Raw genomic sequence first — 27606 nt, forward strand, 5'->3', positions numbered from 1 at the left:
TAGCCTGGGGTCCCAGCTCATCTTAGGACTGAGGTGGGGGCCGATGCAGCGGGGAAGAGCTGCTTCTCTGGAGGCGCATTTCCCCATACGGACACCTCTAAGCCAGATGGCCATTGGTCAGGGGATCAGATGGAAGCCCAGGGCCTTCCTGCAGTGGCAGGCTCACAAACGAGAGCCAGAAGCCCCCTGGCTTCTGGGTGGGAGTGGAGTCTCTCCTCTGAGAGAGGGGAAACCCCCTGATGGGGCCAGAGGCCCTGACTCAGCTTTCTCTACTGGCCCAAGGCCTGGGAGTTTCCTCCCAAGGGGTGGGAAGAAAGGAAGCTCAGGCCTTTCCGGAGGAGGACCCGGGGCCCCAGGTCAGGACCCTGGTCCAAAACAGAGCCACAGTTTTCATAGGCCAGAAACGGGAAGGAGAGCAGAGGCCCATCCCCAGAACCCTGGGGCCTGGGGTCCTCCATGAAGGCCCTGCCTTTACTTCCTGTTCCCTCCTACTCACGACTCTGCAGACCCTGCTTTGGGTGACTGCAAGCACAGTGCCTCCTTCCTTAACTGTCAGTGAGGGGGCACCTGGGGAAAAGCGCCAGACCGAGGACTCGTGCAAAGGCGTGGAGGTGGGAGATGGCCGAGGGCTAAGGGAAAAGGTTCTCCTGACTCGGACCCAAAAGGGAGCAGAGTGAAGTGAGCCTGGACAATGGGGTGAGCGTGAAGCTGGAGCCAGGACTCCCGTCTAGTCCAGTCTCTCCAATCTCCGGGAGGGAGGGACGGCCAGAAGGCCTGAGAATTCCCTGTGAGCCCGTTTCCTCATCTGGCACTTATAAAGCCCTCTGGCGTTTGCAAAGAATTTCCCAGACACCTCATTTTGCATTCGCCACTGCTCTGGGAAGGAGTTACTATTTTTATCCCATTTACAGGTGAAGAAATTGAAGCAGAGGACAGGTAAATGACTTGCTCAAGGCCGCATGGCCAGTGAGTATCTGAGGCAGGATTTGAATTCAGATCTTCCTGACTTCAGAGCCAACACTCTATGGACCGAGCCTCCCAGCTGCTCCATCTGTAACATGGGGAGATGAAGAGGCTCAGGTACCAGTTCTGTGCTCTCTGTATCATGTAATTAATATAATAGGATAGGATAGAATGTAGTGTAATATATAATATGCTCTGAAGTAATACTGACATAATACAATGTAATGTGATATAATGTAATACAGTGTGATATAAGTATAATGCATGATGTGCTAATATATAATATAATAGGATAGGGTAGAATATAATATAATGTAATATAGAACACAATATGATGTAATATGTGACATAATACAATGTAATATGATATAATGTAATACAGTGTGATATCGTATAATGCATGATGTGCTAATATCATTGATAGAATAGGATACAATGTAGTACAACAATATAGAATTATATAGTGATATAATACATAATATAATGCAATATATGATATAATAGGATAGAATGTAACATAATACAAAATGATGTAATATGTGATATACAAGGTAGAGATAAAATGATACATTGTAAGATATGTGCTATAATGTGTATGAATTTAATAATCTAGAATGTAATATATAATATGCTACATTGTAAATTGTAATACCCGAGATTATATGTGTTGTAATATAGTACATAATGTGCTAATATAATCGATATAATAGGATCGGTTAAGCTAGAATGTAACATAATATAACACAATGCAATGGAATGTAATATAATATATAACATATGAAATGTGCTAATATAACATTACCCATGCACCTGTATCATCAGTATCTTGTGTAAAATGTCACCATTTCTGCCTGTCCCTGCTCCGAGTGAAGTGCCTACAGTTCCCCAGTTAGATAAATGAAGCACTGTTGCCATTCTGGGAAGCACTGTAATATCTAAGATGGGCAAGCATTGGCCCCTCATCCTTCCGTTGGCACAGCCATCACTGTTGCCCTTTCCCGTTGGTTGTCCCTTTGGACACTAAATCTTGTCCCACTGGTAAATCCACTCCCAGAATTCCTGCCCCTATCTCAGAAATCCTATGAGCCCAATGGAGGGGTTTCAAAGCCCAGTGTCCTGAGCACAGCGCTTGACCTGGATTTGGGAGAACTGGATTCAAATCCTGGCTGGTGGCTTTTAGCTGTGGGCTCTTGGCCAAGGCCTTTTCATTCCAGAGGCCTTTATTCTCCAAGGGAGACCTAAGCCCCTTTTAGCTTTGCATCTATAATCCTATGGAGTTATGCTCTTGAGAGAGACTCAGTGCTACTTGTCTTTGCTGCCTTTACCTCCAATGGGAACATAAGGTTGTGTCCTCATGGGAAGGGGTGCTGGGCTGAATTTTGGCCTTCTGGGAGGTCTTCCAAAGTTGATCCCCATCCTGGCACCTAGACCCTTCCCTGACCCATGCCCTGGTCCTCAAACAAAGGGAAGTTCTTGGATCCGACACATTCTGTTTGGTGCCTGGGAATAAGCAACTGTACACAGGGGCAAGGCAGGGATTATACAAGATCTCTTGAGTCACCCAAAAACACTCTGCTCTAGAATCATGGATGGGGGGTGGGCAGCTAGGTGGTGCAGTAGATAGAGCACTACCCCTGAAGTCAGGAGGACCCAAGTTCAAATCTGGCCTCAGACATTTAACACTTCCTGGTTGTGTGATCCTCGGCAAGTCACTTAACCCCAATTGCTTCAGCAAAAAAAAAAAAAAAAAAAAAAAAAAAAGAATCATGGGGCACTGGACTAAGCTCTTAGCATGATACCCCTGCTCTCAATGTGGTCACAATCAGCGTTCTCAGGGAGATGACATGCCCAGACATAAAGAAGGGGTAATGTCTGAAGGGAAGCCCTAACAGCTGCAGGGACCAGGAAAGCTCTCCTGCAGATGTGGAATTAAGCCTTGAAGAAGCTGGGAGAGTGGGGAGACAGAGGCAAGGAGGGGCACTGCCGGGGGGAGGGGGGGGGGGCAGAGCGGGGAAGGAAGACACAGGCAGGGAAAACGCCCCACAGTGGGGAGATGGAGGGTCATCATGTTGGAGGCCAATGGTGCAGGATCAAAGGATGAGGTCCCACAAGTAGGAGACACTCAATGGACATCGGCCAATTGAATTAAAATGGTCAAGTCAGGGCTCCAGCCCTCAGGGCTGCCTGCTCGGGCTTACCTTCATAGAAACGAATCTTGTCCCTCAGGATCACCATGCCTTTGGTTAGCAGCTGGTTCTGAAAGCAGAACCCCCAAAGATGTCAGTGTTTCCCAGAAGCCCACAGGATCAGGAGTAGAGCTGAGAAGATGGGATGTCACAGTGCAAAGGAGCCTCAGACATCCCAAGCTCCCTGGTTTGGTCCCCAACCTTGGTCCCCATCCCCTTGGCTTTCAACACATTTTCACGCCCTCAGTCAACAGGGAAGGAAAGAAATTCTAGCATTTATAAGCAAGTGCAGGTAAAAACTAAAATACAGATTCATTTCTAAAGGATGGCAGATTATAGAGTAGAAATGTCTTTCCCTCTTACTGCTCCTCTCATGCTTATACCCCCAACTCACTGAAAGCGATTTAGATAAATTCTCTCAGTGGAGGTCAGAGACTGGTACTTGAGCTTCTTTCCATCCCCTCCTCAAGCTGTCCCACCCCCTCTTCAGAAGCTCAGCTGTGGCCCCTTTATCACTAATCAAGGAAGAAACCACACTTCGGAATTCTGACCCATTCTGCCAAAAGAAAGTCCCTTCACTTGGAAGTTCTGGCAGCATTGAATGGCACTCCCAAATGTGTGCTTAATTTGGGCTTGGTTGGGCCCAAAGAACGGAGGAAGAAGTGTGAGGTAGCACACGCTTATGAATATGGCACAGGACCATTCATTGGAGCCCCATTCCGGTTATAATGAGTTACTGGGGTGAGAGAATAGGCTCATTGGAGCCCATTTGGGTCACCAAAGGGCATAGCCAAACCAACCCTTGCCTGGGCAAAGCTGCTGCCGAGGATGTCTGCCTCAGCCTGGGGTTAGGGGTGGACAAGATGGGGCTGATTCTTGAAGGGCGAAGAACCCACAGAAAATTAGGGCCATAAGCATGCTTAAAACAGGGGATGTCAGAGCTGGGAGAGAGCTTAGAACAGGGGATGTCAGAGCTGGGAGAGACCTTAGAACAGGGGATGTCAGAGCTGGGGGGAGCTTAGAACAGGGGATGTCAGAGCTGGGGGGAGCTTAGAACAGGGATGACAGAACTGGGAGGAGCCTCATTTTATAAGACAGAGAATATATCTAAAAGCCAGCCATAAGCCTAAATCCAGCTCTAACCCAGGACATTGAGACTATAATGATCAGGATTCAAACCCAGGAACTGCCACAGTGCCTACAGCATTGAACCTGGAGTCAAAAAGCTCACAGTTCACATTCTATTTCAGACACTTCCTAATCTTGTGACTCCTGGCAAATCACTTCAACTCTGACTGCCTCAGTTTCTTCATCTGTAAAATGAGGGTGAAAACAGAGCCGCTTCCCCTCCCCCGGCCCTGAGTTATTGGGAGGAGCCAACATGGAGCTGTCTGTAAAGCCCCCTGGCCCCAGGCAGACGCTACATCATTACTGTATCAAACTGTTCTTCCTGGTTCTATCACCATTGCCCTCCGCCCAGTCCCACCCTCGGGAGGGGCACGGGGTGAGCACACTCACCTGGAGATATTCCGTGAAGAAAGAGCCCAGCTCAGTTTTCAGCAGCTGCCTGTGCTCAGAAGACAAAGGGATGCAGACATGAGAACAGTGACCCGCTTTGTGGGTCCTTAGATGGAGAGCAGGGGCTCCTCAGGCCCAAGCCCTCAGGGGAGCCTCTGCTCTTCCAGCCAATGAAATTGCCTGCTAATCATTCTCTATACAGACAGCTTCCCTCTCTCTCCCCCCTGGCCCTGGAGAGTCTCTAGCTCCCTAGTGCCATCCTCAAGCCCTCTCCCGATCCTCCTTCCCCTGCAGCACATTCCTGACTGAGGTCTCAGTCCTGATCCTAGACAACTTTGCACGTGCTTCCTTCCAAACTCAGCTTGGGGTTTTCTCTGCCTAGGAAGGATGGCCCGGAGGGCAGGGCTCTCATCTCTCACCCCTGACTTTCGGGGTCCTTCATAGAAGTTTATTGAATCAGTTTACAACAGAAACCCAGAAGCTCAGAAAGTCCAGTGACTTGTGGGGGGATGCACAGCTCTTCCTCGGCAGGGCCAGGATTTGAACCCTGGTCCTTATATACTTCTCCACCTCCCCAAGCCCCAGTCAGTGATTTGACGAAGCCATTTTCTCGATTTTTCTAGCTATTACCACTTTGAATTCCCCAAGAAGCCCTGGGAGCTGGGTCCTGCCATCGGCACTTTGTGGATCACCTCATAAAAGGCACAGGGATTTGAGTTGGGGACTTACTGGCTTCTTCCGGGTGAGCGGTGTTCTTACCGACTACCCCTCCTCCCCCAGCTGCATCCTCAGGACGAATGCACTATTTGTGGTTGGGTCCATGGGAGGATAGACTGAGGATACACATCCTTGAGAAATTAAGAGTCCTGCTGGAACACTCAGGGCCAGCACCGGGCTCACAAGGCTCGGCCCATCTGCAGACACCCTCAGAGACCATTTATGGAAACAAGTATCCCTTTCTAAGTGCTCTCTTCAGAATAATGAGCATGCACCCGGCCTTTACTGTCACAAAGGGACTCACACCCACTTTGTTATTCCGTTCTAGGGACTTGCCCTTTTTAGAGATGAGGAAACTGAGGCTGAATCATTCAAGTGGCTCCCTATGGTCACACAGCTAGTAACTACAGAGGAGTGGAATGCAAATCCAGCTCTCCGTTCCCCCAATTTCTTCATTTTTATGGCTTTCTCCTATTTTAAAGTTGCCTTGTTTCCTCATACTTCTGTCCCATTTCTCCACGAACAAGGCATCCTTTCCAACAGAAAATAAAAAAGAAAGGGAAGGGGAGGAGTTCAGGAAAGTTGTGCACTCCTTATCTACAGGTCCCCACCTCAGTAAGGAAGTCAAGGAGATGCCTTCTCATCTTTCTTCTCTCAGGCACAAGGTTCAGCGTAGATTGTTTTCTCATTGCTCTCCAAGTCATTGTGCCTTGTTGTTCTCTTGATTGTGCTCACTTTACTTCCGTTCATAGAAGTCTTCCCATGCTTCTTTGCATCCTGCACATTTATCCTTTCTTAAGCACACTAAGACCTCCAATGCATCCACGCACCCTGATTTCTTAAGCTGTTCTTGGGGTGATGAAAACTAGGTCTGCTTCCTGCAAATCCTTTGTGCAAATCATTTTCCAGGCCAGTTGTACTCTGACCTCTGTGAGCTGCTTGTAACACAAAGAGACTTCACAGGCAATTTGGTGCGGGGGGAGACGAGCACAGGATTTGGATTCAGGAGACTGAAGTTGCCTCTGCTACTCAGAATTCCCATGATCCACAGTAAAGTCCCTTCCTCCTCAGGCTCTGTTTCCTCAGGCATTGGACTATATGTTCATTGGAGTTCTGACATTCTCTTTTATCTTGTACTATAGCTACACCTCTGCCATTCCCTGCTCTAAGGTCCCTGCCAGCCCCTGTTCCATCACATCTGCCATCCCACACATTCTCTATTTCCAAGAGTCTTATCCATTCCTTAAGCCTCACTTTAGGAGGCTGTTAGAACACAAAGATCACGTCCTCCCTTGTTCTTTCCCCTTTCCTGCCTCAGAAGCATCAGATATTCACAATAAGTTTAATTAATTACTAACATAACATGTAGCCCTCAGAAAGGAAACAGACCATGAAATTTCTGTGATCCCAGAATTCTCCTTTGCCATTAAACCATCCAGTGGAAAAGACTCGGATCCAAAGCACCATCACGGAGTAAAAACGGTACAGAAGTGAGTGCAGAGTCTGGAGTCTGGGCCCAGTTCCTTCTTTCTGGGACTCTGCCTCCTTTGTACAACAAGGCCCCTGCGTGAGTTTAATTGACTCAGGGGTGCCCATCACCTCCTTTCCTCTCTGACCAGCTGTCCATTTGGCTGCCCCCCAATCATCCTCAACCTTGCTCAATTCAACCTCTCCCTAGCTCCTTCACTGTCAGAGGCCAGTGTCTTCTCTATCCTCCCAATAAACCTCACAAGATCATCCATCATCCCATAGCAACCCTGCCCTTGGCAGTCCAGCTCCTCCAAAACTCTATTTGTGGCCCCCACATCTTCCTTCCTCAATCCCTTCTGAACCCTCCGTGCTCTGGCTTCCAAGCACCTGGACCTGCCTGTTCCAAAGTCACCAGAGATCTCTTAATTACCAACTCTCTCAGCCTTTTCCAACCCTCATGCTTCTTGATGAGGCAACAGCTTTCGATGCTCTCTTAGACGACTCCAGGGACCCTCCTCCCAGCTGGGGCATCACTCAGGGCTTTTAGGACACAGCCTAGAGGTGAATCCAGGTTTCTCTGGATGGGGATGAATTCTCCAATGGGGGAAACATGTCCTTGGGCTCCTGCCTTGCTTGTTGGAGATTCAGATAAAGGTCCAACATCATGGATGCTCAGGGTCCATTTCTGGAGCTTGTGACACTTTCCACACATAAAGAGACTCAATGGGCTGGTGCCGAGTTTGACGGGAGTTGTGACTGCAACGTATCGTCCGAGGTCTGTCCACTGGTCAGGGACGGTCTCCTTTAGGGCCCGACCTTTGGGGCAGCTCGCTTCAGGCATTTCAGTTGTGTCCGGCTCTTTGTGGGTCCAAGCGGGGTTTTCTTGGCTAAACTACTGGAGTGGTTGGCCACTGCCTTCTGTAGCTTATTTTACAGAGGAGAAAACTGAGGCAGGCAAGGTGAAGGGCTGGGAGGGGCCTTAGAATAGGAAATGTCAGGGCTAAATGGGGTCTTCCAACAGGAAAAGTCAGGGCTGAGAGGGGTCTTAGAACAAGGGATGGCAGAACTGGGAGGGGGCTTAGAATAAGGGATGGCAGAGCTGGGTGGGCCAGATGGGAGAAGTGCATTCTCCCCGGGTTACTGAGAGACATCAGTAGCAGAGCTGGGGCCGGTCTTTGCCCTTCTGTCCCTTCTGTCCTCCCCTCACCTGGCTGTGTAACATCACAAAGCTCCCACCGGTCACTAATGGGGCACTCTTGTCCCCCGGCAGAATCGTCATCTTTTCTTCAAAGGTGGGGGGAGGAAACTAGCAACTATGTCAGGGGGAACCCAGTTCAGCCAAACCTCCTGGCCTGACTGGGTCTCAGGGCCCCTCCCAAGGGACGCCCCCTGTGGTGTCCAGGGCCCTGAGAAAGAGCCTCAGGGATTCTCTTCCAGAGGGCCATTTAACGGGTTCCCAGGCCCGGTCTCTGAGGCGCACAGGGACGTCTGGCCATCCCTGGCCAAGGCCAGAGCTTCTCTCCCTGATGGTCAAGATTGCCAGCCTCTGCTCGGGCCACTTCATCCTGGCCATTGAGCCCAGCCCCTGGTGTGATTCTGCCTAAGGAAGCCCCTGCAGGAAGGACCTGAGGTCGGCTGCTGTTCCTGGCCTTCCATTTATCGAATGTCAAAGAGTCCAGAACCTTGGAATCCCACAATTCCAGTGCCTCGGACCCGTCCTGGCTAAAGCTGCACACGTGGCCTCCAGGAACGGAGATCTCAGGAACAGAGTCTGCCTGGCATCAGGGCTATCGCTCCTGTGGTCCAAGCTGCCTCCCCTTTCAGGGATCCCCTGAATTAAATCACCCAGAACACCTCTTCCATGCAGCAGGAGCTCAGATGCCCCCTCCTCTAGGCAGACCTCCCAGTGTGGGGCTGTGCTGCCCACGGGCTAGGTGACCTCCCATGAGTCGGGTAATCCCTCGGACCTCAGGTTCCTTAGATGGAAGATTAGTGCCACTGACTTGGCAGAGTCGTGTTGCTCTGTCCCTGCCCCAAAGACGGGGGTTCTCGCGGACTGGGTCCAGGCTGGCACTGGCCAGAAGGAGACGGCCAGCAGGCTGTGGCGGGGCTTGGCCAGAGCCACTTGGGAAGTCAGAGAGGGGCCCAGGGGTAGGCAGGAGTGGGGGCTCCCTGAGGGCAGGGCAGAGGTTCCCGTTTCTGCCTTTCTATCTCCATTTCTTAGCCCTGGGCCAGGCAGAGAAAGTGCTTCATGGACATTGTTGATTGATTATTGCCCGAAACCCAGGCTTAATGAGCCCCCAAGGGCACTGACCTGACTGAGGCTCCCGGCCCCAGCCCTGGGCTGGGAGTCGTAGCTGGCCATCGGGGTAGTTGGGGAACTGTCTCTGGGAGCAGTGGCCGAAGATCGGGGCGGACCAGGTGCCTCAAGAGCCAGGGAGAGCCCAGAGGCCCTGGGGGTGTCCAGCCCGGGCTGGCCAGAGAAGCGCATCCCCTCCCCGGCTTCTCCTTTTTCCGGATCCCCCCCTGGGGGGGAGCTTTCCCAGCTCTGAGCACCGGATGTCCCGGCCACCCAGCGCTGCTTTGCTCCGGAAGGTCACTCACCTGACTCCTTCGTTCAGGTGGAACAGCTGGTGCTCCGGAAGGCCCTTCTTCTGGAACACAGCAATCACTCCATTGTGGATGCTGGGGAGGAAAGAGGGGCCACTTAGAGGCGGGGGTCCTGCTGGGGGCGGCGGCCACTCTGGGCCCCAGTATCCTCCTCAGCAGGCAGTAGGGGAGGCTACAGACCTTTCCCAGCCCACCAAGGAGAGGAACAAAGAACGGGAGGGGAGGGAGGTTTCCCGCTGGCTGGGTCCTGGCTCCCTGTGACCTTTGGCTACTGCCAACACCTGGGGCGTCCTTTAAGCCTGGGGACACTCGAGGGGTCTCTGTGGGCTGCTGAGCTGGGGAGGCTTGCCCTCCTCCCCTCCCCCTCCTGGGACGCTCTGGGGGGCTGTCCCCATATCCTAGCTCGGGAACTTTGTCGAGGGTCTGTATATCTCCTCCCGCTGGGATGCGAGCCCCTCTGGGGAAGGAATTATTCCTTTTTACCCAGGCACACAGTAGGCACTTAAGAGAAGGAGCCGCTGGCCAGAAGCCAGGGGCTGAGCCCCAGGGAAGCCTCCGACCTCTGTGGGTGTACTACAGACAAGTGGGTCGGGGAGCCCTGACTGCTCAGCCCGGAGAAGGGAAGGCCGGGGCTATCGGGGAAAAGAGGGGTTCAACCTGCTCCCCCTGACCTGAGGCAGCTCCAGAGCAATCGGTGACCGCCAGCTTCCGCCCGCCCAGCCACCCCCACCCCCAAACCCTAGGGCAGGATCTCACCCTCCCCCCTCACATGAACCTTTCACTTGCCCAGTGAGTCAGAGGCCAGTCCCTCCGTGCCCTGGGGCCATCCTGGCTGATGTGATCAGGTGTGTGTCTTGGGGGGGAGAACTTGGACAGGAAAAACCTGAGGGACAGGTCGATGGCCCGGGCCAGGGGGAGGGGCTTCCCCAGTCCCGAGGTCGGAAGTGCGGCTCCACCCTTTAGAGCCCCATCTCTAGCGGGGCTCACGGCGTGGAGGCCTCTGGGCTGCTGCTAAGATGCGCCCTAGAAGGGGAAGGGGGACCTGCTTTCAGTAACAGATACCGGAGGGGGCACCTGAGAGCAGCCGCCACCTGGCTGCCTGTTCTCCACTGGGCCACCAGGAGTAACCCTTTCTCCCCCTAACTCTGGGACTGCGGTGGCTCGGGGCAGGGCACTAGAGACAGAGATGTCAGGCTGGAATGGAGGGAAGACCCAAGCATTGGCAAATCTGAGCTGGACAGGGCCCCCGGGACCAGCTTCATGGGCTAGAGAAGGCAACAACGGTCCCAGAGAAATGTCCACAGGGATAATCCCCATAACCTCAACCACCCAGGCCGGCCTCCTCAGTCTCCAGCCTCACAAGCCTCCCTGCTTGGCCCAGCGCTTACAATCCCTTTTTCCCAGAATCCCCCTCCCACCCTGCCCAAGAGCTAACAGTGTGGGCACGGACCTCCCCCTTCCTCCTTTCATTCCAAGCTCTAAGCTTTGAAAGCCTTCCCACTCAGAAAAGAAGGGGGAAGGGCATAAACATTTAGGAAGGACCTACTATGTGCCAGGTATTGTGTTAAGTGCTTGGCAATCTTAGTGGTCGGTACAGTTATTGAGGAAGCCAAGGCAGAGGGTGAAACAGCGTCCAGGACGGGCTGAGATTAAATTTAAACTTGAAGCTTGTGGACTCCAGGCCCTGGCGCTGACCACTGCACCACAGCTGCCCTTCTGACCCCTCCTCTAAGCTCCCTCCCAGATACGCTCTGATATTCTGACCCAATTCCCTGCCAGGTGCCAATGGCTGCTCCTTCGAGCCTCCCAGACGACCCTCTCCAGAAGACCCCGGAGAGCCCAGCCCCAGCTCCTTCTAGGACAGCCCAGCTAAAGAAGCCCGCAGAGTCAGCCTTGGGAATCATCAGAGAGAAAGGCGAGGGCCAAATGGAGGCAGGAAGCCTCCCACATGACCCTCTCCAAAAGGTCAGGGAGAGCCCGGGCCAGCTCCTTCTAGAGCAGCCCAGCTAGGAAGCCAGGAGAGTCAGTCAGCCTTGGGAGTCATTGGAGAAAGGCAAAGATAAGGTGGAGGCAGGGAGCCTCCTGGGGTCCCTTGGCCCTAGAAGCCAAGATAAGGGTCGTCCTCGGCTTTGCCCAAGGGCAGAAGGAACCAGTCCAGAGTCAGCATTTACGTGATGAAACCAGCAGCCTCCCTCAGACAGTTTATACTACCTTTGATCACACAAAGAATGGGCCTGGGAAAGGGGATTAGCTTTATCTGCTCAGTCCCAGGAAGGCAGATTTAGGAGGCCCTTGGAGGAAAGCTTTTATTTCTGAATAACCAAAACAATATTCACTCCCCACCCAGCTGGCCCAGGTCTGGCTCTTGTCGGCCTTTCCAGACTTATTCTGGACCTTCCCTTGCCGCTTTCTCTGAAGGCTGAGGCCACCTCACCCTCTGAGACTCTGTCCAGCTCCCCCAGGGCAGGGCCCGAGCAGGCTCTTAGTAAATGCGTGTTTGCCGAAAGGAGACACTGGGAAAGCCGCTCAGGACAGTAAAGTCCCAGACGCAAGGATCTGGCGTTCTCCTTTCCCGACTCCCAGGGTTGGGGGGCAAGGAGGGAACCTCGTGGTTCTGGACAACAGGGATCTCCCAGCCTCTGCTGGAGCGGGGAATGGGCTCCCCTTTCCAGGCCTCAAGCTATAGAGGCAGGGCTTGGACAAGGGAAGGGTCCGGGTTTCAGGGGCCTCTCTAGTCCCGGGGAGTCCCGCTTCTATCAGAATTTGGTGACTGCTGTCACTGTCTCCCCAGAGCAGCTCCGTGCCAACCCGCTCCCCTCCAGGGGCCGAGACCTGCCGGGTCAATCCTCAGACAGGTCACCCTCGCACCCCACCCCAAGCCTAGGGTCGCTCAGGGTGGGGCCTGCTTGCACAAGGTGGGGAAGGAGACACAAATCTGAGATAATCGGAGTCCGGGTTACCGGGACCTTGGAGGCTGCGGATTTGGATTTCTCCTCCACTCCCAGAAAACACCGGAGGGCCCCACCCCAAAAGGTCAGGGGTGGGAATGAGGAACTCGAAGCAGGAGGCTGGGCTGGACGGAGGGGAACAGGTGGGAGCACTGCCCCACCCCCCACACCCTGCTAGTGCTTCTCTAGCTGCCTCAGGGCTGGAAACTTAATGGAGGCAGCACATGCCAGCAGCTGGCCTTGGAATCTGGCAAATCTCACCTCCTCTGTGACTGTTTATCTCTCTGAGCCTCAATTTTCACACCTGGAAAATGGGGGTATTAATACCTGTAGCCTTGAAAGCACTTTAGCAGTTTTAAAAATGTTTGCTTATTTATTATTTTAAAAGCAGTTAAGAAACAAAATGACTGTGCTCCCCGGGGAAGGAGCCGAGTCAGGAGGACCAGGAAAGGCCCAGAGGCAGGACCGTTTCCTCCACTTTCTACAAGGGGTCTCCCCATGACTTCAGTCCACTGGGGATAAACTCTAGGTTTCCAGAAAAGTAAAAACCCAGAGACCCCATCCCCATCCCCGCTTCGCAAGCCTGCTCATGGGGATTGGTGGAAGTAAGAGATTAAACTAGGGTCACTATAACCTGCTCTAACTCTTCCCCAGGCACACTGCCCCGGGCAATGTGGGTCCGGCTTCAGGACCCTGGACAAGGAGTGTCTCCTAATTGGCTCGGTTTCTCTGGAGGTAAAATGGACCCTATCAGCCTGTCTCCTCCACCCTCTGGGCAGTATGAAGCCGATAGGCTCTCAGTGGAACAACACTGTAGGGGAGAGCCTGGCCTGACCCCCTGTGACTGGCCCAGTCCTGATCCGGAGGGGACAGCGCGGCCCGAGTTTGTGCGGCAGGTCACCGGCTGCCACAGCTGTTCAGGAACAGCTGCTGGCGCACAGGACTCGGGGCCTGAGGAGACTCCCTGCATGGTCTTAGGGGAATCCTAAGCCTGGGCCTCAATATCCCCTTCCATAAAGTGCAGAGGATGGGGATCCGGCTTTATAATCTTGTCACTTCACTTCTCTAAGACTCAGTTTCCTCCTCAGGGAGAAGAGGGATATAATATGCATTTTTAAGTACCTACTCAGGGCCAGGAACTAAGTGAGATTAGGCTGTCTGGCCTCTGCTTTCCTCCAGCTTTCACTTTAGGTTGACGAGAGAAAGGGGAATTCTGGGTCGCTGGGATCATTTTCTCTCAGGTGGGACCCTCTGAATGGCTGCCGCTGGCTGGGAGCGGGGCAGGGTTCTGGCCCCTCACCCTGCCTGCCGAAAGCCCTGGACCCCTCCCTTCTCCTCCGCCTCCCACAGGAGCCGGCCCTAGAGCCATGTCTGCGGCTGCAAAGAGGAATGAATGGCCCCTTTCATTCCACCTGGAGGAGTGATGGAGGCAGATCCCAGGGCACCCCGTGGCCGTGCAGCTCCGGGGACAGAGGGAAAACGCCAGCTCAGCAGTGGGACTGAAAGCCTTTCGCCATCTGGCTGATTCCACCCTGCGCCCGCGAACGCCCCGGGTTCCAGGCCGAGTCACGGGAGGGTGTTTGCCACACAAGGTCCCGGCAATGACATCTCCTCACCTTGGGCTTCCCTCAAACACCGCTCGAGAATCCCCTCCCCCAGGAAGCCTCTGCCCCGGGCCCCATAGGTCCAGGCTCTCCCAGCCCCGAGCTGCTCCCTGCCTATTGTGAATCTGGCCATCTGTGCACAGAACTTTCCTCCCACCAGTATAATAACCCCCGAAGAAAAGGCCTTCTTGTGTCCTTGTTCTAGCCCATAAAGCATAGGAGCTGCTCCACAGAGCCCTGTCCAGTTGAATGGAAACCGATTCAGCCTTTATTCAAACACATCTGCCCTTTAAGAGCCTCAGTTTCCCCCTCTGTGAAGTGGGGATGCTGATCCCTGAACCACATGCTTCCCAGGGCTAGTCAGAGGAAAGAACCACAGAGAAGGCGTTTTTAGGCCACCTTCACTCTCCCTCTCCTTTGTAACAAAGGATGAAAAAGAGAAGAGGGAAGTTCTCTCCGTGTCCCATAAGGACCCGGGTCTGGCCCACACCTGAGCAGCCAGGATCTCAAACCCAGCGCTCATCCCTTGCTCAGCCGACTTCAGCCTGGATGAAACGTGAGTGCCAAGGGGGAGGGGCAGGGAGGTGTGCTTCTTGCCCATTAATGCAGGGAGGGTGTGGGCAGAGAAACTGAGATAAAGGGCACCGTGGGTATGTAGCCAAAACCAGCCCCGACGTTTTTTTTTACCCAAGGCCGCTTATGGAAGGAGGAGGGCGGAGTGTTTGCTCCCAAGAAGGTTTCGGAAGCAGGAAGGAGCTCGGTTAGAGATCCCCGCTCCGTCCATCCATCCATTCTCCATCTGGCCATCTGGCCACCCCCCCCTTCAACTCCTGCTTAAGGAGCGCGCTCATGTCTGAGGCGGCCATCCCGACCCCGACGCCCGAGAGGCAAAGCACTGTGGGGCAGCAGCAAAGCCGGGACCCAGGATGCCGCGCTCCGGGCCAGCGCACGGCGCCAGCTCCGAGTGTTAGGATGTGAGCCCGGACACGATCCCGGGCCGCGCCGAGGCCGTTTCTTCTCCGTAAAACACACTCGGAGGTCCCGGCTCTGATCCCCGGCCCCAGAGCAAGCTCCCGGGCCGGCAGAGCCGCAGCAGCAGCCCCCCGCGGCCGGGCCGGGCCCCGGGGTGGCGGACAAGCCCTTACCTGTTCCAGGTGGCGTTGGAGCAGGCCTGGCGCTGCTGGGCTCCTCGCTCATCCAAGGCTGCCTGCTCTCTCTTGCCCAGATCACTGAGGCTGGGTGAACTCATGAACTTCAACCTGCGGAGAGTCCTCATGGTCAGCCCTGTGGGGGTGGGTGGGGAGGGTCTCCACCCCCACGGGCCGCGACGGCTGCCGAGCGAGCGCCGCTTCGGCGGCTCCGGCTCCGCGAGGAAGCCGCAGACGGAGAGGCAGAGACCGGGGGAGACCCGAGAGAGGACAAAGGGAGAGGCCGAGCGAGGGAGCGCTCCGCCCGGCCTCCGCGGAGACTGCAGCCTCTGCCCGCGGGCAGAAAGCAAACTTTGAAGCGGCCCCGCGCGCACGTCACAGGCGGAGGTTAATCATTTCTTTTGCGCGCGCGCGCACACACACTCACTCTCTCACACACACAGGAATGATAGTGTGGCCTTCCTTCTGGCCCCCGAGGCAGAGGCCCAGCGGGGGCCGGGCGGGGCCGGGCGGGGCAGGGCGGGCTGGGGCGGGGCTGCCCGAGGACCTAGCTCGCTGGGAGCCCCGCGTTCCGGGTCCGTCCCCCACCCCCCAGCATTTCAGGCAGCTCCACCCCTGCTCCCCCTCCCTGCCTGCAGCTGTCACCCCGAGGCTCCTCCCTCCAGCCTCGCCAGCTGTGGCCGCACCCGGAAACCGGCAGCCCCTTAGCACACTTGGGCACTGGAGAGTGAACCCAGACCCGCACCTCCCCCCTCCCCCGCTCGCGAACGCACTTGCGTCGGCACATGGAGAGAGAGTGCGCTCCGGGACGCGCCCGGCGGCACGTAAGGGGCCCCCACGGTCCCGACAGAGCGCATTCGGAGGCAAACGCAGAGAAGGACCCTACGCCAGGCACACACAGTCCTCACACACACACATCCCAGACGCACCTCCCCCCACACAACACACACATAACCCAGGCACACACGCGGCCGGGGACACCACCAACTTGGACCCCCAACCCTGGCCGCACTCGGTCCAGGAGTCCCAAAGCTGTGTGTGCACAAACTGCCCAGAGCAACACGCCTCTGGGGGCCCAGCTGTTAGACCAGGGCTTCTGACCTGGGGCTGAGGTCTTCAAGGCCTCGGGCAGAGACAAGGCAAGCCCATCAGTCGCCAGCCTCGGCACTTGGGGCCGAGCCATTTGGTCCCTCCCTCGGACCGGCAGTGGGATGGCCAGGACTAGCCCTAGCTCAGCCTCCTGCTCCCACCCCATGGAGATGCCCCTGGCCCTGGGCCACAGAAAGAAGGGAAGGACGCGGGATTTTCTGTCCTGGGAATTCCTTATTCCAAAAGGCACAGCTCCAACACTGAACCGCCCTTCCCCCCACGCTCCAAGGGCCCAGGGGACATTCAGAAGTGACCCGGAGGCAGCCAGGCTTTCCCTGATCTCCCACAGGGAGCCCACGGCCCTCCGTGCCCCAGCCAGGGTGCCCAGAAATCAGTGTGGGCAGAGTGCAGAGCTTTGCAGTACAGCTTCTCAGGAAACAGAACTTAAAGCACACTCAGGGATCCTGAGCCCAGCCCTCTACTACAGAAAGGGGACAGGATTGGACGATCATCCCAGTGAGATTTAACCCAGACTCCATATGCAGGGAGCCTGAGGCTGTCTGGGCCCACGCCCATGGGTGGGGGCGACAATGAGGAGGACGCCCCAGGCCAGGGAGCCTGAGAGCTTAGGCTGAGTCCCGGGCCATGGGGAAGTTAGGGGAGGACCCCAGAGGAAAAGCCAGGTGGCTGGCCATCCGGGGCAAGGCACCCTGAGCTCCCGACCCCCAGCCTCAGGCCATCCCCACCCTGCCGACCTTACTGAGCTGCCCACCTCTTGGAAGCTGCAGCCCCCTTCCCCACAGCTGCCATGCTGGCCCCAAGTCAGGCCCCAAGTCCCGAAGGCAGCTCCGGCTTCATTATTAAAGGAGGCTTTTCAGAGCTTTGGCCCAGGTTCTGCTCCAGGCTCACCTGCTCTCCCAGGCTGCCCCGGGGCTCGAGCCCAAGACGCTGTTCATGGTTTGATTCAGCTCATAGGCCTCTTAGGTTCAGGGAACAGCCAGGGATTGATCAGGTGCCCGGAGACGGGCCTTGGCCGGGAGCTGGTCACATGCCCCCCTTCATCCGGAGTCAGCAGTGATCACTGGGGAAGAAAGTCGTTTCCCCGGGCCCTTGCCAGGTCCCGGCTCAGCTGGACAGAGCGGGGGAGGGCCGAAATCAGGAAATGAGGCTGGACTTGTAAGCTCCAGGCAGGCGGAGGGCAAGTCCAGCTTCCCAGCCCATTTAGTGGACAAAGGTCAGCTGACTGGAGCTCAGGGCCCAGAGGCCAAATCCCAGCTCTGACCATCACGCACCGGGCCACCCTTCTGGAGGCCTCAGTGCCCGCCTCCTGCAATACCCAGGAGCGCCAGCTTCCCCACCACAGGGCCCAACCAGGGGGTCTCACATCCCAACCAGGGGAGCAATGGCCACCAGCCCCTTCTCACTACTGGCTGCGTGGTCGTGGGCATGGACTCGGCCTGCCCGTTTCTGAAGGTCCACAAAGCTAAAACAGCTGAGCAGAAACCAGATCTGTGGGGAGGTCAGACTCCAATCGGGTCAGGTGAAATCCAAAGGAGCTTAGAGCATGGATTGTCAGGGTGGGAGAGGTTTTAGAACGGGGGAAAACAAAGCTAGGAGGGGGCTTAGAACAGGGAAGGCCAGGGCTGGAGGAGGGCTTGTTATTTATCTGATTATCAGTGGCACAGGACTAGAACACCACATGCCTTGTCCCTCAGCCCTGTTCTCTTGTCACTGTGCCCCAGCCCAACTAGAGCCTCCTGAAGCTGCCTGGACCACCCTCCCTTCTAGTGCCAGGGCGAGGCTGCCCAGTTCCTGGACATTCACAGCCCTTGGCATGAGGGCTCAGTGCTCTTTCAGCAGCCTTAGAATAGAGAAGATGCAGGAGTTCCCAGGCCCCCCCCCAAACTCGGGCCCCAGAGATCCTGGTCCCATGCCACCCCCTGTTCCTGGCTCCAAGTAGTTAGAAGGCCTCTGGTCAACACACAGGGCAAAACTTACTACCTTCACCTGGCAGCTAAGGAGTCTGGGGCTCAAACCAACCCCATCCTGGCTTTGGGTTCTGGCTGTCCCTTCTCCCTCCGTCTATGGGACCTCCAACCAGCTGGTTTGGGGCATCGGAGACCTGGGCGTTATCTCTGACCCTCACTCCTTCACCCGGGCAGGCAGAACATCAGTGGGTCCTGTTACCTCTTCAGGCCAGTTCCATCTCAGCATCCTTCACTTCCCCCTCGCCTCGCGGCGCGGCTCAGGTGAGGGAGGCTCTTGCTCAGCTCCAAGGACTTCCATCTGCATTGGAAGGATGGCGCCTTCAAGCCTGGTTCTCTCTTCACTGTTTGGATCTTTGGCCTGCGTGCCCTGGCTGCCCTATGCCCCTGGGGTCTGTCTGCCCAACAGCCGACCCTTTGGATGCCCTGTAGGCAGCTCCGCAGCCTGCTGAGAGCTCCCCTTTGGGAACTTTTTCTGCTCTGGCCGAGGGAACCAGAGACCTTTCAGGGAGGAAGAGGCCCGTGGAGTGACCGCGTTTCCCCCTCTCTGACTCCGTCCCTGTCTCCTCACTAAGACATCGGGGCAGGGGAGAAAGAATCAGGACCGGAACCAGAGCGGAGCTCCAAATCCCACTCTAGAGCAGGTTTGACCTAGGACAAATCCCTTCCTTTTCCTCATCACAGCTCCATTGTCTGCAAAACATGGGGCAGGGTGGGATTGGATGACCTTGGTGGTCCCTTTTGTGCCTATGGACCGGGAACCGAGAGACCTTGGTGCAAAAATCCTGACTGTCCCTGCTTGGGCAACTTTGGGCAAGCCCCATCCCTGAAGAGATGCTGATGGAGGCCAGGCCAAGGGTGGTCCCGGGGTCCCCTGCCTTGTTTAGGGAGCAGCACCCCGGCCACAGGTCAGTCATCAGCAGTGTTGTCATTAGGAATGTTTCCAGCACTTTTCTCACAGGATCTCGTCGGGGAGGTAGGGAGATCGAGGCTCATTATCTCAGGCTGGGGGTCCCTGCTTCTCTCCATTAGGTGCAGGGAAGCACAGACTGGCTGAGAACCTCCAGGGTAGGACTAATCTGGCCAGTCAGTACACTCCCTGTCCCTACCTGCAATCTGTCCTCCAACCAGACTGACTTCTTAGTTCCAGCTCCCAGTCTTTGTATTGGCCAGCCTTCATGTCTGGGCTGCACGGCCCTCCCCACGTCCACACCAGCTGCCTAGAATCCAAGCCCTCTTTTCTTTCAAGACTTCTGATCTCCCTCCCCCTTCTCTCCCCCTCCCAAACTCTTGGGCATTCACACTTTGCATATATTTGTATAAATGTATTTCTTCTCCCGCTTTTAGCACTGGATGGATGGAGTGATAGATGGACAGATAGAAAAATAGAAAGATGAATGGATGGGTGAACTGACAGAAGGATGGATGGAAAAATGGAAAGATGAATGAATGGATGAATGAATAAATGGATGGCTAGATGGGTGGACTGACAGGTGGATGGACAGACGGAAAGATGGATAGAAGGATGGATGGACAGATGGACAGATAATAAATGGATGGATACATGGACAGATGGAAAGACAAATGAATGGATGGACAGATGGAAAGATGAATAAATGGATGATGGATAAATGGTCGGATGGATGGAAAAATGGACAGATGGACAGATGAATGTATGTATGGAGGATGAATGGATGGAAAGATGAATAGAGGGATTCCTGAATGGATGGACCTCCAAGGAATGGACAGACAGATGGATGGGTGGGTGGGCATGCGAGTGGGTGGGAAAGATGACCTTCAAGGTCTTTTCTACACTTAAGGATTCTATCTCTCTATGAGTCAGAGATTCCCTAAGGGATTAATATTCTATTAGTTTGAGTCTAAGGTTCTGTGAGTATAAGACTCAAACGTTTTCTGAGCCAGAGACAGTAATGATTTTGATATTCTATGAACGTGAGACTGAAAAGTAGTAAAATTCTAAGACTCGAATCCTCCATGCATCAAGATTCTGAGATTTTGTATAAGACAAAGAGTCGGGGGAGCTGAGATTCTCTGAGCCGATGATTCAATGACTGTTTGGAGGGAGGGAAAAATAGTTCTCCAAAGACCTTCACTAAGAACGTTGATTCTGCCAGACTCAGACTCAGTTCATGTGTCTCCATTGAAACCAGCTGTGATCCTGGTTTCCTACGAGAGCCTGCCTGCTTCAGGGGGATAAAGGCTGTCACTTTGAGTCACTTGATGAGTTCAGGTTCTGAAGAACTGGAGGGTGTGTGTGTGTGTGTAACCTTCAATTCAGCTCATCTCAAAGGCAGATGACAAAAAAAGTCGGGGGAAAAAAGGTGTTAAAATGCAGTGGGATTTCAGAGTGAGCAGCAGTGAGCTGTGCTTGGCCGATCGCAGGCAGCTGCTCCCCATCTGTGGTTTATAGACATTTGCAATCTGCCCTCTAGAACGCCCCATGCCTATTCATCTTGCTCCCCGGGGGCTTCCCCACTCCAGGGAAGAAGAGTTCACCACAAAGCATGATGTCTGTGTTCTCTGGCTGGGGATTTAAGGAGGTGACTTAGACCAGCTTTGCTGTCTCTTATCAGCCCAATTTGTTACCCTCCGGGTCCCTTTGAAGTGACAAAGATAGGAGATCAGGCAGAGGCTTAAAGCTAACCTAACATACAGATGAAGTGGCCTGGGAGGGCGATAGGCAGAAAGACGGACGGGGTGGGGGAGAGAAGGCGCAAACTCTCCTGGATTCGGAGAGTGGGTGAGAAAGCCTTGGCTCACACCCACGCCGTCCCGTCTCAGATTTCGTCCAAGGTTCGGGTAGAGAGTAGCCTTGGAGAATGTGACCTTCTGGGTTTATAGAAGAGGAACCCAGGGCACAAAGGGCTCCTAAGGCAGGAACATCCTCGTCTGTAACGGGTCCTGCTTCGTACCGAGAAACTTAAATAAGACCAGGGAGGTGGCCAATTTTTGTGGGGATGGTGATGACGGTAATGGTAGTCATGGTGGTGGTGGTGGTGGATGGTGTGATGATGACGATGATGGGGGGATGGGATGATGATGGAGTGAGGGGTGACAATAGTAACAATAACTCACACCAAAGCATTTCCCAGTACTTCCTTCTCCTCTCTAAATCCCTCTTTCCCAGGCTCACCTTCTCTGTAAAATGGGGCCATTAAATGCTCTTCTCTTTCAGGTCCCTCTCAGTGCTGACATTTGGTCCAAGGCCCCGAAGAGCCTCCATGCGCTAAGTCCTAAGGTGTCTCCTCACCTCCCCCCAAACCTGACATTCCCTGTTCTCAGATCTCCCCCAGAGCGGACAGTCTGTGTTCCCATTTAAGACGGCAAAGCCCCACAATGCGACTGCTTATTTTCCTCCCTCCTCGTGTCATTAGAATCTTCAAGGAAAGCTGTTCTTGCCCTGGGACATCTCTGTGTATTTAATTTACAGATCAAGCAGTTCTTCCCAGAGGATCTACACACCAGAGACCATGTGCACACGTGTGCGCGCAAACACACACACACACACTCACACACACTCACTTACACATACTCAAACACTCACACACACACACACTTACACATTCTCACACAAACACACTCACAAACACACACACACTCACTCACACATATACTCACACACACAGACACACACACACACTCACTCACACTCACACACGTCTCTTTTTCGGGTATAGGACCACTATGGTGGTCAGTTAGGTTCAGAGCAAGGGGCAAAGGGGTGTCCGATGCTGCCGGGGATGGCCAGCTCTAGGCGTGTGCAGCCAAGCTGACCAGTGAGCCCGAGGGAGCTTCTTAGAGATTACTTCCTTTGTGGGTCACCAGCTGCTCTCAGGATCCCTCAGTGTTCTGAAAGGAACTTCTCCTCTAATCGGGCCCCCAGGACCCCTTCTGGGACCCTCCCACCCCTCCTGATAACGTCTTCATCTTCCCTGTGACCAGAGCTCGGCATCATTTCTGGCCCCTCCCTCTCCCTCATCCCCCGCACCCAATCAGCTGCCCAATCCTATCCCCATCACATGGGATGCAACTTAAAGTCTGGGAGCGTTCAGTTGGGCTTCTGTGCAGGGCTCACCTACAATGGAGGAAGGGAGAGACTGAGGCTACCTGCAGTCGGGTCCTTTAATTTTAGGTCTAGCGGCCCCCTCCCCATTCCCCTCCCCCACATGATCATGCTATGCAGACCCTTTTGCCCCGACACTTAACCATTTCCTAACTCCTGTTCTGGTCGCTTTCTTGACCATCTGTCCTTGACTCCGGACTATTTTCTCGAGATACGCCACTCTCTCAGAGACCTTCCGTAGCTCCCTATTGCTCAGAGCCCAAAACAGATATCTCGCACGGGCAGACGCCTCCTCCTCTATTGAGCTCCAGCCCCACCCCTATCTTTCTAGCCTTTCCCCCAGCTCCAGGCCCTGCGGGACTTGCTGCCCCTCCCGCGTTAGCCTGGAGAAATCAGTAAGAGATACCCCGTCAGCTGTGAGTAAGTGAAAGCTTCCACCCCCCCCCCGCTTTCCCTGGAGCCCCTCCCGACGCAGGACGCATCGCGGCCCCTCGGGGATTGGTTGCAGGCGGCAAACCTCACGTCCACGACGCCCGGGGGCCACGGAGGAAGGGCTAACACCCGGGCGGCCCCGGGGCAGAGAGGCTGCGAAGGAGGAAAGCCGAGACAGGGAGCGCTTCCAAGAGATCAGCCGAAGCTCCTCGGCGAGGCTGCCCACCCAGCTCCCCGTCAGTTACCGAGCCCCACCGGGGTTTCCTCAACCATAAAGTGAGATCTAGCTTTGATTTTCTCCTATCTTCCAGTCACAGAACCTCCTGTGTAGGTAAGCTTCAGTCTCCTCATCTGTAAAATGGGTAACTAAGCATATCATGTCTGATGTCACAGGTTGTGGTAAACAAAGGGAGACTAGAGTACCCAAACTCTGGATCCTAGAAGGAGCTCCCGTGGGAAGCAGGCGGCCAACCTGGGGCTAGAGCCCTGCCCACCGGGCTGCCAGTCCTCGCTCTCATGCCGGGCCCTGTCCCGACCCAGGGTCCCAGCACATCCTCTGTGAGAGCCACCTGAGGGGCAGGGGAGCCCAAGGGCCGCTGGACTTACCTGCTCAGAGGCTGGAGGAGGCTGGCGGAATCTTGGGCAAGGGGAGCCTGAGAGGGTTCAACCACACTTACTGAGGCTCACGTTGGCCCTGCAGGGGAAGGAAAGGTCAGGCCTTAGAGGCAAGAAACACAAAGAGGCCCTTTTGAGCAAAGTGCATTTTCCTGATGCAGCCCAGAATTGTGAGGAGAAAAGTTCTCTTCCCCTCCCCTGTGTAACCTTTTCCTGTAACAAAAGGAAGAGGGAGGGAGGGAGGAAGGGAAGGAAGAAGGGAAACAGGAAGGCAAGGAAGGATGCAGGAGGGAGAAGAAGGTAAAACATCCCATCCCATGATTCAGTCTGCCCCCCTGTTTGCTGTGAGACTGCTCTGGGCCCCTCACTGCTTGGGGCCTGCAAGGTCTCAGCCATACACTGAAAGCCTGTGAGGCTGTAGCCCCAGGAGGCCGGGAAGGTGCCAGGGAAAGGACACATCCTGGCCCTGGCTCTGGCCCCATTATGGGCCTGCCCGTTTCTTGGGGCCCAGCCTCCTCACAGCAGCGGACATTGCAGAGGTCCCTGGATCTGGCTCCTTTTTCTCACATTTCTCCATCTTCAGACACCATTTCTTCATAAGACTCATGCAGTCCCACCTGGCTCACGCGCCGCTGGCTGGCGAATTAAGATTGGGCCGGAGTGGCCGGGGCAGCAGCTGAGCAGTCCTCTGTTACTCTTTCTTTCCCACGCTCCCAGCCTGTGGCAAGAGGGCAATGGGGGAGTCTGGGGAGCCCAGGAAGATACAGGGACTTGGGAGAAGTGAGCCCCAGCCTCCAGGCAGAGTAGGGCAGAGTGGGAAGTTCTGTATGAGTGTGTTTTGGGGAGCTGCCTCCTGGCCCTAGGACGGGAATCTTGAAGCCTAAGCCGGGGCACTGGGCACCCACAGAAGGTGGTACTAGACAGGCCGTCCTCTGGGAGACAGAGGGACACCTCTGACAGTCGTTCCCCATGTTCTCCCTGGGGGGAGGGGGATGGTGAGCAAAGGAGGGGAAGGGGAATATCTTCCATGGAGGCCCAACCTCCTGAAATGGAGGCAAGTGGGACACCTTTTATATCCTGAGGAGGTTCATAGAACCATCGATTTGAACCAGAAAGGGGCTTCAGAAGCCAACGAGTGCAAGTGAGCAGGAGCTTTAGACAGGGAGGGTCAAAGCTAGGAGGGGCCTGAGAACAGGGGATGGCAGGGCTGGGACATGGCAGAGCTGGGCCACAGAACACGGAATGTCAGAGCAGAAAGAAGCCTTGGGACACATGCCGTGGAACATCATTCCCAGGTGAAACCTAAATTCCCTCTCATCCAAACACTATTTTAGAGCTGGAATTTGTCCAAGGTCCCAGGGAAAGCAGGTGCTTTGGTCAGTTGAGTGACTATGGTTATTTGATTCTGATGGACACAATGCCCCTCTCCCCATCCTGCAACTTCCTCCCAAAGTGACATCCTTAGGGCACCTGCCTTCCCCCTGAGGCCATGCCCAGGAGAGCAAGCGGCTTCCCTAAATACAGGTTACTCTAGGGATCTTCCCCTTGGCAAATACACAGCAACCAATTCCTCAGCCTCCGAGTCCCGTTTTCATTGTGAAATGAGCTTACCAGAGTGGGTCCCCCCACCTCAGAGGGCTGACGTGAGGTCAGCGCTGGGCAGGCCACAATGTGAGCCAATGGCTGGGGAACTCAGCTGGCACCGATTGGAGTGGCAAGAAAAGTGAACTCATTTGGGCTGGGAGTGAGTCAGTCAGTCCTTCCATGTCCCACAGGCCTTTGGATGCAGTTGTTACTTAATTCATGCTTACCAAATTGCAGTGACTGTCTCTGAAATGACACATGAGCCAGAACCTACAAGCTAGGGGATCTCTTTGGAAAAGGGCTTTTGAAGACAGGTCCTGAGTGACACAAGACCCTAAAGCTCAGGCAAGTTTCCTCTCCTCCCTTGACTTCCTCCAGAATTGAGACCTGTCAGTGCTTGGCCTGCATCCTTTCCATATTCCAGAGGGACACTTCTAGCCCCTCAAGAGGAACAGTGTCAGGCCCCCTCATGACAGAAGTCTGAAAGCCTTCCCTAGCCCTGGCCCACTGACTGTTCTACATCTCCCCCTCAGGCTCATGGCCTCGATGCATTTTCCAACCAACCCCAAGTCCTAATCAAAAGCCAGCCTGGTAGGATTTGAACCCAAAGGCTCAGTCTCAGACTCTCACCCCCTGCCTCCCCTTCCCTCTAGTGTTGTCCCAGCCTTGTGGCTAAGTAGATTTACTAGAAGGACTGAGAGGTAACAAAAGCAAGTATGATGACTTTTCCTGGATGGGCCACATGCCTCAGTCTGGTCCTACCGCCTCCTCCCCTAGCTCTGGTCTTCCTCTCTTTTAGTCCTAGTGGGGTTCACAAGGAGAAGCATATGAGCATGGATAAAAGTGTCCTCCTTCCTCTCCGTGGCTACTTCTACCACATCGTTAAGGTCTAAAAGAGTTTGTTGTCAGCTGGTGAACTGTGTGGGTTTCCTGTATATGTCAGAAAATCATTTCCTAATCCTCCCACTACCAAGAACATAGGGTGCTAAGTGAAGGGCCTCTCAGCCCTGAAAAAAGGGTTGCTTGAATAGGGTAGACATTTGGATCCCCCCATACTCAAACTTTGGATCCACCTGAAAGCATCTAGCTTCTCCATAATCCAACACTCCTCATTCAGTGAAACTGTTCTCTCCAGTGTTACCAATTATCCCTTCATTGTCAAATCTAGTGACCTTTTTTCAACCCACATCTCTATGCAGATATGAGACCCAGATCTTTACATCTAGCTGTAGGGTCTCTCAAGTTCCAGGTTTGTATCATCAATTGCCTCTTAGACATTTTCATCTGGATTTCCTTAGGCATCTCAAACTCAACACATCCAAAACAGAACTTATCATCTTCCCTGCATAAATTCTCCTCTCTAATTATTGTAAAGAGCATCACCATCCTCCCAGTCCCTCAGGATTTCTCCTTAGGAATCATTCTGAATGCTTATTATCTCATTTCCCCTCACATCCAAGCTGTATCTAAGGCCTATCAACTTCATCCCTGCAATATCTCTTGTCGGATTTCACCTCTGCAGCGTTTTCTCTTTGATTTCATCTCTGTACCACCTCTTGTTGTCTCATGTAGATTTCACCTCTGCAGCATCTCTTGTTGATTTCACCTCTGCAACATCTCTTGTTGATTTCACCTCTGCAACATCTCTTGTTGGATTTCACCTCTGCAGCATCTCTTGTTGATTTCACCTCTGCAGCATCTCTTGTTGATTTCAACTCTGCAGCATCTCTTGTCGATTTCACCTCTGCAGCTTTTTCTCTTCGATTTCATCTCTGTACCACCTCTTGTCATCTCATGTAGATTTCACCTCTGCAGCATCTCTTGTCAATTTCTCTTCTGCAATTTCTCCTTAGTTTCATCTCTGCAACATCTCTTGTTAATTTCACCTCTGCAGCTTTTTCTCTTCTATTTCATCTCGGTAACATTTTTTGTCAATTTCATTCCTGCAATATCTTTTGTCAGTTTCATCCCCTGCAACTTCACCTCTTCCATATCTCTTGTTGATTCCACCTCTGCAACATCTTTTATCAGATTTTGCCTCTCAACAGCTCTCCAATATTTCCCCTTTTCTCCTGTCCCATCTCTAGAGCAGACCCTTAGCACGTCACATCTGAACTATTGCAAAAACTTGCTTGGAGGTGAAGGGGTCTGCCTATCTCAAGTCTCCCCAACTCTGGGCCGTCTTCCTTTCACCCTTCTAAATCACACGTTTGACCACGTTACCCCATACTTTAGTGGTTCCCTAAGCCTTTGGAGTCAAGTGCAAAATCCTCTGTTTGGCATTCAAAGCCTTTCATAACCTGCCCCCCTCCAATATCCTGATAATTGCTCCCTCCAGATACTCTATGATCTGGTCACATCATCCCTCCATCCCTCATTGCTATGCTTCTACATTGACTGTCCCTCATATTGAGAACATTATGTCCTTTCACCTCTACTCCTTGGTTTACCTGGATTTCTACAGGACTCAGTTTCAACCCATTTTAAGAGGCTTTTTCGGGCTCCCTTTACCCCCAAGGAAAGGACCTCCCCTTTTAAATTCAGTAGATTCCAACTACTCTGTCCATAGCTATTTATACAGAATTGTTTCCATGTGGTCTCTCCCACTACCATGTGGGCTCTTTGAGGGCAGGGACTGATTTCTGCTTTTCTT

The 27606-nt window shown here is 54.0% G+C and overlaps 1 protein-coding gene across 3 annotated transcripts in view; it reads right to left on the reverse strand.

Annotated features, from left to right (window-relative positions):
* The window catches only part of PRR5 (proline rich 5), a 45896-nt gene that overhangs the window by 8509 nt on the left and 9781 nt on the right, over positions 1–27606 (reverse strand). The window contains exons 2-6 of one of the 3 annotated variants that reach the window (XM_031940836.1): positions 23361–23448; positions 15162–15275; positions 9459–9539; positions 4668–4716; positions 3162–3219 (exon numbers count right to left, since the gene is read on the reverse strand). In XM_031940836.1, the coding sequence (XP_031796696.1) occupies positions 3162–3219; positions 4668–4716; positions 9459–9539; positions 15162–15265 (292 nt within the window). In that variant the 5' untranslated portion in view covers positions 15266–15275; positions 23361–23448. Of the gene's footprint in view, positions 1–3161; positions 3220–4667; positions 4717–9458; positions 9540–15161; positions 15276–17162; positions 19508–23360; positions 23449–27606 lie in introns of those variants that run through there. The other 2 variants (XM_031940835.1, XM_031940837.1) reach the window with 2 other exon arrangements.

Source organism: Sarcophilus harrisii, chromosome 5 (genome assembly GCF_902635505.1).
Source record: "Sarcophilus harrisii chromosome 5, mSarHar1.11, whole genome shotgun sequence".
NCBI lineage: Eukaryota > Metazoa > Chordata > Mammalia > Dasyuromorphia > Dasyuridae > Sarcophilus > Sarcophilus harrisii.